The sequence below is a fragment of the Diceros bicornis genome, chromosome 40, assembly GCF_020826845.1.
Source record: "Diceros bicornis minor isolate mBicDic1 chromosome 40, mDicBic1.mat.cur, whole genome shotgun sequence".
In the NCBI taxonomy this organism is placed as follows: domain Eukaryota; kingdom Metazoa; phylum Chordata; class Mammalia; order Perissodactyla; family Rhinocerotidae; genus Diceros; species Diceros bicornis.
This window is the reverse complement of record NC_080779.1, coordinates 15,763,804-15,776,053: the sequence shown is the minus strand read 5'-3', so window position 1 is coordinate 15,776,053 and position 12,250 is coordinate 15,763,804. Positions and strand designations below refer to the sequence as shown.

General features: G+C 63.7%; 2 protein-coding genes across 5 annotated transcripts; one reads left to right on the top strand and one right to left on the bottom strand.

The window, feature by feature from the left end:
- Positions 1–1,758: 1,758 nt before the first annotated feature.
- On the bottom strand, positions 1,759–12,084 carry SEMA4C (semaphorin 4C). Of its 4 annotated transcripts, none has more exons than XM_058534516.1 (15): positions 11,589–12,084; positions 8,967–9,111; positions 7,331–7,479; positions 6,893–6,955; positions 6,605–6,703; positions 6,411–6,507; positions 6,173–6,289; positions 5,926–6,077; positions 5,667–5,842; positions 5,215–5,359; positions 4,901–5,123; positions 4,654–4,766; positions 3,490–3,647; positions 3,331–3,401; positions 1,759–3,240 (listed from the first exon to the last, which is right to left on the bottom strand). In XM_058534516.1, exons 2-15 carry the CDS (start codon positions 9,073–9,075, stop codon positions 2,411–2,413), a joined length of 2,502 nt encoding a protein of 833 aa, XP_058390499.1. In that variant the 5' UTR covers positions 9,076–9,111; positions 11,589–12,084; the 3' UTR covers positions 1,759–2,410. The 4 variants fall into 4 exon arrangements, with proteins under 4 accessions (XP_058390499.1, XP_058390496.1, XP_058390497.1 ...); XM_058534513.1 differs by lacking the exon at positions 11,589–12,084 and adding an exon at positions 11,119–11,362 and having other exon boundaries at positions 8,967–9,114; XM_058534514.1 differs by lacking the exon at positions 11,589–12,084 and adding an exon at positions 11,119–11,362.
- LOC131399965 (transcription initiation factor TFIID subunit 4) lies at positions 9,820–11,656 on the top strand. Its single transcript, XM_058534638.1, has 4 exons — positions 9,820–9,971; positions 10,243–10,323; positions 10,484–10,720; positions 10,888–11,656. Exons 1-4 carry the CDS (start codon positions 9,820–9,822, stop codon positions 11,654–11,656), a joined length of 1,239 nt encoding a protein of 412 aa, XP_058390621.1.
- Positions 12,085–12,250: the final 166 nt, after the last annotated feature.

Below are 12,250 nucleotides of genomic sequence, written 5' to 3'. Positions count from 1 at the left end.
GCCCACCGGCTGGCGCGCGCGCCGCCTCGGCGGGAGGGGAGGGCGGGGCGGCACCGCCCGCGCGCCGGGATCTGGCCACTCGGCGGCCGCGGCGCCCTCGAGTCCGCGACCCCCGCGGGCCGGCCAGTCGCGTGTCAGGCCTTAGCGTGACAGCCAATCAGCGCGGCGGGGCGGGGCCGGGGGCGGGGCGCCGGGCCGCGCCCGAGGCGGCCGCGCGAGGGCGTCCTAGGCCCGGCGGAGGGCCGCGCGCCGTGGAGTCCCGGGCCCGGACTCCGGGGAGGGCGACCGGCCCGGCCGTGTACGGTGTGGGGACGAGGCGGGCGCGGCCCGGAGTGTTTATGTAACGCTCTCCAGAACGCAGCACCCTCCGCTTCTCCTTGTCCCACCGGGCTCCCCGGGGCAGGGAGTCGCCGGGCGCGCCCCAAGGACCTTCGCCCCCTTTCCCGCACCACCCCCGGCCCGGAAAGACGTCTCACCGCGGGCGGGCGGCGCAGGGACCTCTTGGAAGGCCTCGCGACACCCTAAATCCTCACGCCCCTCCTGCCCGGTTCTTGAGAATCCGTGGGAGGCAGGTGGCCACAACATTACTTGCCACTAGGAGCAGCTATAGGTAAGCCCCGAGGGCAGAGACAGGGCCTTGGGTTGTGCCCAAGCCCCCAGCCCCACAGTGGGCGCCTGGTTGACTGAATCCACCTTCATATGTCAAAACATCCTCCGGCTGACGTTTACTGACCTTGCAGGAAGGTAGCACACCCAGTCAGCAGGTCCCAGCCCTCCCCTACAGCCACAGCAGGCGCCCCGAGACCAGTCAAGTGCACAGACGCTTTACTTGGACTGCCTCTATCTGTGGGCACTAAGTACAGAATCCAGGCTGGGGCCTGTACCACTCCTTCCATAGGACAGTGGCTTGGTGCCCACTGGGTGGCAGTGGGTAAATTTCCATGTCCCACGTAGCTGAAGCATTTAAGACTCCAACATTCCTGGAGGCTGGAAGGCTGGAAGTGATCTCCTCCCCTAAGCTAGCTGGGAGCCCCATCCTCAAACAAGCCGATCCACACAACCTTAAGCTGCTTCTAGGAATTTCCCCTCCTCCAGCCCTCACTGCCAGTTCCCCGTCCCACAGTCCTGGGAGGCCAGGCCCCTCCTCCTCTCTGGCTTTGACTCCCAATGCCCTGACTTCTCCCTTTGGCCAGGAGCCAAGGCTGCCTCCCAACAGGCTGTGGCGCTGGTCTGCTTCCCAGCCCCACAGCCACCACTGTGGGAAAACACTGGAGCCTGGGTTGTCCCTGCTCTGGAGAAGGGTGCAGGCAGGCGGGGACCACAGAAGGGGCAGCTGCCCCAGGACTATGGGGAGGTGGGGCCCGTCCAGCCTCCCTCAACCCACAGGGAGCCTTCCCTCTTGGCACTCAGAAGGCTTTATCCCAAATGTCTTATCCCCATCACAGTAACAGTTTAATTTTTTCCATTTTATTTGTCAATATAAAAATACTCAAATATTTACAACAAATAAATACGCGGGAACACAATAAGTTACACTGTTAGGAGCCCTCCTCCTAGGGCTGGGAGAGGATGTGCCACATCCACAGCATGCCCACCCTCTCTCCTCCCTCCCCCTCCCCCACACAACCTTTCCCAGCCCAGTAATGGAGGACAAGTATAAAATACCACTGAACCCCAGGGGCCCCCAGGGCCAAGTGGGAGGCCCCCCCACCCTTCCCCCCAAACACACAGGAGGCTCCATCTCCCTCCCCCCACCCTGAAACATTCACAGCCCTAGGAGCAGCACTAGGCCCACCCCAGAGCCCTGCACTCCTCCCAAAGGGGCCCACAGCACCCTGCCCAGCCCACCCCCATATGTACATCGCTGCCCCACACTGGGGACAGGGGCGGGTAGGAGAGGCAAAGTGATACGACCCCTTCCCCTTCATAGCTCCAATGACTCACCAGGAGGACCCCAGGCCAAGGGAAGCCTCGACAGAAAGGAAGACTGTCTCACATACACGCACACATATCTACACACAAACACACCCGCATCTGCAAGGGAGGATGCGACAGAAAGGAAGACTATGTCACATACACACAGACACACACACACACATACACAAACACACCCACACCTCCAACTTCTGCCTTGAAAAGTTTTCGCTGCTGGGGTCCCGTGTGTCCGTGATTCACAGCCCCTCACGGAGAGGAGGAAGATGCCTTCTGTGAGGCTGGTGCCCTGGTGAGCCACACCAAGTGGCAGTGCCTGTGCTGAGCAGAGCAGGTCCTCATGGCCGGGCGGGTGCCGGGCAGGGTCTGTCCCAGGCAGAGCAGGTGCCCGCGCCATGTCCCTGAGGTAGCTGGTGCCTGTGCAAAAGCAGGAGGTGCACCTCCCACGCTGCGCCCGCGGCCGCGGTGGGGGCTCCCCTCATACCGAGGACTCCTCGGGGTTGGAGTCCGGCAGTGGCTGGCGCTGCTGCAGTTTGCGCCTCAACTCATCAGCGAGCTCTGGCAGGGGGTGCCCGAGCCCTCCCCGGTCCTCCCCCCCCAGTTGTAAGCGCACATAACCGTTGGCATTTGAGTTCCGCCCACCCCCCAGGTGAAGCCGGGTTGGAGAAGGCAGGGGCTGGCCGGGGATGCCAGGAGGCGGAGAAGGGGGCCCACCCCCGGGCTGGCACCGGGCGTGCCCAGGCACGATCTTGAGGGAGCCGTCCGAGTAGTAGTAGCCGACAGGATCCCAGAGTTTCTCATCTGTCTCGGGGCCAGGCCGGAAGGGGGAACTGGTGGGCTCCTTGGGCAGCTCCAGAGGGTACACCAGGGTCCTCTCCGCCGCCTTGGCACCTTTCTCCAGCTCCTCCCGCAGCCGCCGGCGCAGTGACAAAACCAGCAGCAGCAGCACCAGGCACACGGCCCCCAGGGCCACCACAGCCAGCCACACCAGCCCGAGGTTTTCAAGGGGTGCCCGGGCCTCCAGGGTCACTGACGGGCCTGCCACCACAGCCACCAGGTAGCCTTCAGCAGCCAGCCGTGCCCCCTGCTCCTCCGAAAAGCAGTGGTACGCCCCGGCGTGGCGGGGCTGGGCGGCCATCACGACCAAGGCCTGTAGTCGGGCATCATAAAGGAAGGAGCCGGGCTGTTCCGCAGGCAGGTCTCGGCCCCCAAAGGTCCAGCGGGCGTGGGCGAGGTTGGAAGAGAGGCGGCAGGGCAAAACTAGGTCTGTGCCCGCCACCACCGTGATGTTTTTGGGCGTGAGCCTGACTGCAGCGGCAGAGAGAGAAGAGAGAGCAGAGTCAGTACAGGAAACCCAGGGCCCATGCCACTGGGACGGGGACAAAAAAGACAGCTCACCTTTCTTATTGCCACGGAGGTTACAGATGCCCGAAGTGTCTGAGACTGTCACATGCTGGATCAGCAGGGATCTGGTGGGGGAAGCAGGGTCCATCAGCATCCTGGCTCCAACCACCCTGCCCTCCCCTGCTGGTCCCAGCCCTGCAGAACCCCACTCACCCAGAGTGGCCACCCACGGCCACACAGCGGCTGGTGTTGACACTCCAGGCACAGTAGGGGTCCCGAGCGAGGACACAGTCTGCACAGGAGCGATACTTCATGCAGTCGGCCAGGGGCAGCTGAACCAGCTGAGAGCGGGAGCCCGTAAAGAGCAGCTTCTGCCAAAGGAGCAGAGCACAGGAGGGAAGGTCAGCCAGGCCAGGACACAGCCCAGGGGCAGCTGGGACTGCTGCAGGGGAGCACAAGGGCAGACAGTGCCAAGAGGAGGAAGAGGGCAGTGCTACCATCCCAAGGAGGGAAATCTAAGGACCAAGGAAGGCACGGAGGGCTTACTACAAGCCAGACGCAATCCTAAGCACCTTATCGACGTGACCTTATTAGAAAGGAACGGCAGACCTGTGAGGCCGAGAAGTATAATCATGCTCACAGACACACAGACACACACACACACACGACTCCAATGCAGTATAAATAGTGCAGGAAGTCCGTTTTCCGCAAGGCCCGTCAGCCCTCACAATAGCATCAGTGTAGCATAAGGTGTTTTCCTGTTTGAATGGCGACTGCCAATCTGTGTGTTTCTTCAACCACAGACCTTCCTTCTGCCATGATTCCCTTTTCTGGGGAACAATTTGAGCCATAGTAGTTGGAAAAAGGCAAGCACGTGAAAGTTCAGGGGTGCCACAAACAGGCCAGAAGAGAATACTGCACGAGGGTAAGACGCAAGCAGCACTGCATCTCACCAGATCCCCACCAGATCCCTGCGGATCCAGGGAGACAGGGAAGGCAGCGGAGGGGTGGGACTGGAGGGCAGTGGGGGGCTGGTAGGAAAGCCGACATCACGAGGGCATCGTGAACAAGCGCAGCCTGCGGCCCAGCCAACGGTGGCACCCTCAGAGAAGAGGCCGTACAGAGCAGAGGCACAGCACAACCTCGAGGGGTCTGAAGAGATCGTGGAGAGCAGCTGCCAAGCGCCAATTCTGGGAACGCAGCCCCGCGGGGACCTGACTATATATAACGCCTGCGAGCGCAGATTCCGTCAGCACTCTGTTTCCTGAAACTGGCCCCAGGCTCAGCAAGGTGTGCTCCTGCCTCCCACCCCTATACTGGGCAAGCACCAGACGGGGGAAGGCGTAGGGACAGTGGTGGGTGGGGCCCGAGTACTACCTTGCTCCGGGATAGGACCAGGCTTTCCACAGGCTCCTGGTCAAACACCTGCAGCTCCTCGATCAGGTGGACCCAGGGCCCCAGGCTCACGGCCTTGAGCAACCAGCCGTCACCTGTGGGGGTTGGGGAAGGACAGGTGTAAATGAGAGGGCACGAGGGCCCTGGGGCATCTCCAGATCTCCCTGCCCTGGGCACACAGGCCTTCATCCAGCCTCCAGCAGCCATGCCCACACACCCACGTGCCCACCTGTGCCAATGAACAGCACTGTATATGTGGCTCCGTCAAGCCCGGTGACGCGGTCAGCTACGAGGTGAGTGAAGTTGGTGTCCTTCTTCACGAGTAGGGGCCGGCCCCACCGAGGCCCCACCTGCTCCTCCATCAGTGGGTGCTTCTTGATGAAGTTGAGGGTGTTATCGGGCAGCTCCAGAGAACTGGTGTAGCCGTGCCGCCGGTGCCAGTTGCTGATGCACTGGGGGGTTGAGGTGGACGGAGAGCTGTCAGCCCGGTGGGAATGGCACCAGAGCTGAGGGCAGGAGCGCAGCCCTGCCCCAAGGACTCACCGAGCCGGGCCGTGGGGTGGGTACTGGGTCGGTGTAGCGGGCCCACTTCTGGGCCTGCTCACGGTACTCCTTGTAGGGACCCTCGAACACCCTCTGGATCTCTTCTAACTGGTACTCGCAGACTGCTGACAGGTCCACATCGCCCCTGTCACAGCAAGGGAAGGACCCCATGGGTCAGGCCTGGTGCCCTCTTTAGCCCAGCTCAGGGCACACAGCGGGAAGGCAGGGCCCAGCCCAAAGCAGTCATGAGCAGGCGCAACGTAAGGGGAGCTCTAAAGAGCACAGGGCACCGCTCACTTCCCACAGGGAGCTCTGACAAAGGGCAGGTGCCCAGTATCCTCCTTGGCTTCTAGACAACTGAGCCCTTGGACTTCCCCGAGGCCTGCGCCCATAAACCATCCTAATCCGCACACCTGCTCCTCCCTACCCCTAAGCATTCCTGGCCAACTCACCATCGTGCCCGAAAAACCCCAAAGAAGGTGGTGTTGTGCCAAGAGGCGTCCTGCAGGGTGTGCAGCGCCTGCAGCTGGTTGAAGTAGAGCTGCCAGTCGGGGGCCGAGCACACCAGCCGCGCCTTCAGGAACGTGGTCCACTTCCGCTGCAGGGTCCGCGCGCCCCCCATGTCTCCCTGGCAGATGGCAAGGGGACACTGCCGGTCAGCCCTGCCGGGCCAGCAGGGCTCCCAGGGCTCCCCGCCGCGGGATTCTGTACCTTGCAGACGCGGGCTACGCGAGCCACCACCTGCTCCGCGTAGCAGTCGTACTCCACCGCTCGCTCGCTGAAGAAGAAGTAGACCTTGTCATCGTCCCCCGTGAAGCTGCCCACGCTCTCCGGAACGTAGGCTGAGCCTACAAAGTGAGGTTCTACGGGAAGGGGGGGAGGGTTAGCAGACTGGGGCCGGCACAGTGCCTCCCACCCATGGCTCCCCTAGGCCCCACACCGGCTCCTTGGGGCTCACCATTGAGCCAGAAGGCTAGGTACTCCGTCTTCACGGAGTGGTGGGGCCCCATGTTACGCAGGATAACAGGCTCCGTGCCCAGGAAGTTGTTGAGCGTGGCTGAGTACAGCTCGCCATCTGTGGGAGACAGAGGGTCAGCCAGGCCAGAGGTGAGGCAAAGATACACTCTAGCCACAAAGCCCGAGTGGGAACAAGTCCTGGGGGCCTCCCCCAGCCTGCAGTGGGGACAGCCACTCACCCACAAGGAGGCCAGTGTGGCCCTTAGCTGGGTCATAGGGACACTTCCCCTTCCCATCCTCAAACTCTCCGCGCTCCAAAGTGAAGGTGAGCATGTCCTGGGGCAGGGAAGAGACAATGAAACTGAGATGCAGAAGGGCCCGGGGGTACAGAGGGGCGCAAGGCAGGGGCTGAGGGGCGAGGAGCAGCACTCACGATGTAGGCGCACTTGGGCTGGAAGGCGTAGGTGCCACAGACGTACAGGTGGGATGTGTTGTATGGCTGTAGGAAGCGGATGAAGTTGAAACACTCCGTCTGGGGAGAGAAACGCATCTAGTTAAAGGATGAGGGCCCAGGACATGGGGACACAAGGACCACGAGCAGGACCCAGCCCAGCACTGGAAACAAGGGAGTGAGTGCTAGGGAGAGAGCGTGCGCCACAAGGCCCGGCCAGCGGGGGATACTGGGGGCTCTGGCGCTCCTGGCAGTGTCGCGAGCACCCACCTGGTTACTCTTCCCTTTCTGGATACACTCAGCCTTCTTCTCAGCTGGTGCCTCCCACGAGATCTGGGGACAGGGAGGGGGCACATGAGCAACGTCACAGGTACATACTGAGCACGTGCCACAAGCACGGCCTGTGGCAGCAACGTGGGGACAGCAAGTGAGAATACATGGTCCCTGTTCTCTGGGAGCCTATTTCAGCAGAGAATAGAACCCCAAACCACCCCAGTGCGGCAGAACCCAGTGAGTCCTCCAGATGAGAGGAAAGCAACATGCTCACTCTGCCCAGAGGGCGGGCCTTGGGGATGAGCAGGATTCCCACAGCGGGGGGAGAATGGGGCAGGGGCATCTGGGCTGGGGGGACAGCCTGACCAGGAGAAGCCCCTCTGGGTCCTGCCCCTCTCACCCGGCCCATGTGCCTCCCGCTCCCCCACCTCTCACCACTCCTTGCAGCTCCAGAGCCTCCACGCTGAAGGCAAACAGGGCCTCCCGGGCCCCCACGTACAGAAGCCCATTCTGCTCGGTCAGGGTCAGCGTGAGGAAATCCTGGATGCCCGTTTGGGAGAAGCGCTGCACCACTGTGGCCAGCTCTGCAGGGACAAGGCGGGAGTGAGCAGCACTGTGGATGGGCAGGCCTTCCTGGGGCTCCAGCCCCGCCCCCCAGTCAGCCTTCCTCTATACAATGGTCTCCTGAGCCTAATCACTCCTGTTCCCATTAGAGCCAGCACCCCACAAGCAGATGTCAGCGAAGCCCCCTGACTGGCAATAAAGGGCACTTTCTCAATAGCCTTTTTGCTCTGACAACTCCCTTCAGGCCTCTTTGGCCTTTCCCAGCCCAGGAGGAGGCAAATGTGGGCTGGGGAGGAGGAAGGAAGGATATCTCGGCCACAGCTTCCGGCCAGAGGAAGCCATCAGACTGATGGCTCTCACTCTCAGGGTCAGCAGCACCTCTGGCTGCAGAGCTGGGCACTTCCCCTCCCAGCTTCCTCAGCTGCTGCTTCCGCCTTTGCTCTGCTGCCCGCTGCCCACCTCGGGGTCCAGCCAGGCCCCAGCCCCTGATCCAGCAGGGCAGGACATACAGAAGTTGTCCTAGGAGACCCTTCCCTCCAGCAGGACCTGAACCCAGGCTGCCAGACATACAAGCATTGCTGGCTGCTGGGACAAGTAGGGATGGCAGGAGACGGAGTCGGGGCTAGGAGGCCAGGCCGGGGAAGTCAGAGGAAGTCAGAGGCTGGGACCAGGGATGGCTGGGAAGCCTTGCTGCCATTCACCATGCAGGGCACTATGATGTTCATATAGTCACAGGATTCCTACGTCAGCCCCTAAAATAGCTGCCGACCTGTCCTCAGGATCCCCCTAAACCAGCCTTAGTCTTTGGAGCCAATAATGGGCCTAGACACAGGCCAGCAAGGGAGGGCTTCATTAGCACCTGAGTGGAGCCTCTGGGAGGTGAGCTCATCCCAGGTCCCCAGAGCACAGGGATGATACAAACATCTGACATCACCTCTTCATACAGGTGTGTGTGCGCACAAGAAGGGCTGTCAGGTCTGCTTTCCCCCCACGTGAGCATGTGCACGTACACACACCCATCCAGGGCCCCAAAGGGCACGAGTGTCAGGGCAGTGGAGGGGGTCTATTACAATTGATAAAGGGACTCCTGGGGACAGAGAACTAGAAAGACTTTGGGGGCGGGGGGAATGATACCCTTTGCTTTATGCCTATCCTGGCTCAGGTTTCTCTCTGGGCTCTCAGTGGTAGTGATAATTCCGGAAGCGAGGCATGGGGAGAGTGATGCAGAATGGTCTCTCTCCCTTGCATAACAGGGGCAGCCAGGTCCTAAGCGTCAGAAGGAGGGATATCCCAGGTCCTGCCCTGGACTACCAGTTCTGGGTCCCTGGGGCCACTCACTCACATTTCTTAGAAAGCTATGTCACATACATCAGTGTGCCCTGAGCCTGACAGAATAAAGCTGGCACAGTCTAGGGGGCAATTCCTTAGCATCCCTCTTCCCCCAGCAGTCCCTCCTGGCCGCCCACACCCCACACTGGTCCTTCCCCTTATGACTTCAGGCACTCACCCCCAGAAGATACTGTCTTCCGGGGCACCAGGTTCCACCACACCTCAGCCCCAATGCCCAGGCCCCACAGCCCCACTGTCAGCAGCCAGATAGCCCAGTGTGGGGCCATGGCACACCCCTGGCTCTAAGCTCCAGGCCAGCTGCCCTGCTGGGGGAAAAGACAGCGTCAGAATCACAGCCAGAGAAAACAAACTGGAAGGGGGCCCACAAAGCCCATGCCAGGAGGCACTGACAGACACAAGACCTGATCAGGCCTCCCCAGGAGCCCCCATGAATTCCTCCCTTCCCCTTGTCCTTGGAGCAGAGACCTACTCCCCTTCCGCCCCTCCACAAGCCTCCACAGGACCACGGGGTCTCCCTGAGGGGAGGGGGAGGAACGGAATCAGCTGGAGGAGTGGACACTCCAAGAAACGCTCTGTGGCCTCCAGGCCCTCCCCCACTCCCTCTCCTCAACAGGAAGTTGTTTGAGAAAATAAAAAGGGGACCCCCATCCCCCACACTCAGGCCTAAGAGATTCGAGGATTTCTTAAAATAACCTCTGGAAGCAAGACCTGCCCCCACTGGGGCTCCAGCCTGCCCCAAGATCTAATTCTGGGACGCAAACCCCTTAGCAGGGTGAGGGGGCAAGTGGTGGGGTAGGCGGTTGGAAAAGCCTTCCCCAGGGGGTACTTGGTGCAGCAGGCGTGCGGGGGTCCTGGCCCCAGCCTTTCCCCTCCCCCAGCGCAGACAATAGCCAGGCAGAGCCCAAAACCCCGTTCCACATCAGCAGGGCTGAAGTGGTGCCGGCAGCCGAAGGGGCCCAGCTTCCCGAGGCCCCTTTGTTGCCCAAGAAGGGAGGCAGGAAGTGGGCGGGATGGGCGTGGAAATGACCAGGGCCTCATCCTGTTCGTCGCACAGCCTCCTAGGAGACACTAGCCCTCGGGCTGAGGGGCGGTGGGACAACAGAGGCGGCTCCGGTCTAAAGAGGGTTCTCCCCGCGGCGCTCTCAGGCGGGGGCGGGAGACAGTGAGGACCGGGCGGCGAGTGCGAGAGGGGTTCCTCTTGGGCCGCGGGGGACGCCCCGCGCAGGGCGGGCGCCTGCTGCGCTCCGCGGGGTCTGACGAACCTTCCCAACTCCGGGATCGCGCCCCCGGGACTCCGGCCTGGCCAGGCCCTCTGCATTAATTTCCACTGCTCTGGCTCTCCAATGCCGGGCACAGACACAGAAGCTGGGGACTTGCTCACCCCAAAACAAAGGGTCCCCGTTCCTGGCCCCCCGGGTTCTCCCCTCCCCCAGCTCCGGGGATTTGAATGCAAACAAAGCGGCGGCGCTGGGAGCGTGGCGGAGCCCGGCCTGCGGACGCCCCCTGTCGGCCTAGTACCCCAGCGCGGGAAGGGCGGGGGGTTGGGGATACGTTCCCCACCCCATTCGTCCCCAACACACCCCCAGCCCTGCCTCTGCCCCTTACCCCAGGCCCCCGCCGGACCCCGCGGCGCGCTCCGAGGATCTGCCCGCACAGCGCTGCCCCCACCCCCAGCTCCTCCCAGGGCGGGGGACACTGGGGCAGCCCCGGCGGTGGGGGTGGAGGGGTGCGGGACCCAGGCGGCGCGACCCCCACCCTGGCCCACCCCAAACGGCGGGCCGCGAACGGCGCTCCCGCGGCTGCAGGGCGAGCGCTCCAGCCGGGGACCGGGCGGCCCGGCTCAGGTCGGGAGCTGGCTTTCCAGGACAAGCCGCCCTCCCAGCGGAACGAGCGCGCCGGCGAGGGGCCGCGGCAGGGAAATCCGATCCCACAACATCGGCCTCAGTCCAAGCCCGCCCCAAACTTTCCGTCGGGGGTGGGGGAGCCGGGGGCAGTTCAGGGACCCGGAGAGGATCCCGGCCGCCGACGAGACAGCACGAGGGACTCCCACTCCCCTCAGCCCCGCTCCCCCTGACTAGTCCGCGCCTCGGGACCCTAAGGCTGCGGGCACTGCTCGCCCCGCTCCCGAGCCCCCGCGAGGCAGCCCGCGGGGGGCGCACGAAGGATCTCGGGCGGACAGCTGTCCCCGCCGCTGCCGCTCCCTGCACCCCCCGACCCTGTCCCTCGCGCGTGCGGCGGCCCCAGCCCGAGTCGGGGGACAAAGCGGCCGCCCCGGGGCTCCGGCCCCGCGCAGCCCTGGCCTCACTCACCTCTTCTTCGCGGCTTGAATCCCTGGGCGCCGCCCTCGCGTTCGCCTCCGACCACGGTCCGCCCCTACCCGCGCGCCGCCGCCCGCCCGCGCTCGCCCGCCCTCCTCCGCTGCCCCTCTGCCACCGCCCCTCGGGCCCGGCTCGGCTCGGCGCCCCTGGGCTCGGGCTCCCCGCGCCACCGCGGCGGGCGCCGGCTCTTTCTCCACCGCCGCGGCTCTCCGCCCCCTCCCCCCTGACGTCAGGCGGGGGGGTCGAGCAGAGGCCGGGGGCGGGACGCGAAGGCCCGCCCAGGAGGGGGCTGCGACCCGCTGCGACCCGCCGGCCCCCCCGCTCCCGGGCCGGGGGCTCGGATCCCCAGCCCCTGCTGGTGCCCTGCCGCCCCGCGCCTCGCAGTCGCGGTCTGCGCCACAGCGCCGGGAGGTGGGGCGGGGGAGGGACTCCGGGCATCGCCATGGGGGAATCGGACTCACCCGGTCTTTCTGAAGTGTCCCCCAAGGCCAACCGCGGGCTGGGCGGCCGGGCTCGGGAATGGGGCTGAGGGGCTCCCCACGCTGCGGTGACAGGAACGAACGCAAGCAAGCCACCCCAGGGCGAGTATCCGAGGGAGGAGCGCAGGGGAAAGCGAGGCTTCTCTTCGGGCGGACCAGAGTGGTCTGTCTTTTGGCTCCAAATTCTGCTTCGTTTCTTGGCCCCAACGCCCACTGGCCCCTGCAGTCAGACTGGCACGGGCCTCACCAGCCAGGAAGACCCCCTAGTCGCCGGAGGCAGTTTGCCCCTTATTTCTCACCCTCCACGCAGAGGGACCCTGCTCAGTGCCCCTTCCCAGCTCCCGGTGAAGACAACCCTCCACTCCTGTTGCACAGAGCCCACCCCCAGGAAATGACTCCTGGTGCCACTAGAAGGCTGAATAACAAGTGACATGAGCCCTGATGTTCAGATCAGGGGCTGAGGGGAGCTAGGCAGGAGAAGATCTACTACCTTCAGAGCCGTCAGCCTCCGCCCACAGCCGCTCCTGTAAGTAACTTGTAGCTCTGGCCTCCTGGGCGGCGCTGGAGTGTCCTCCTTGCCAGCTGGTCCTCGCAGTTGGGCAGGTGGGCAGAGGAACCCCAGGGAGGCCACCCCATTGGCACCT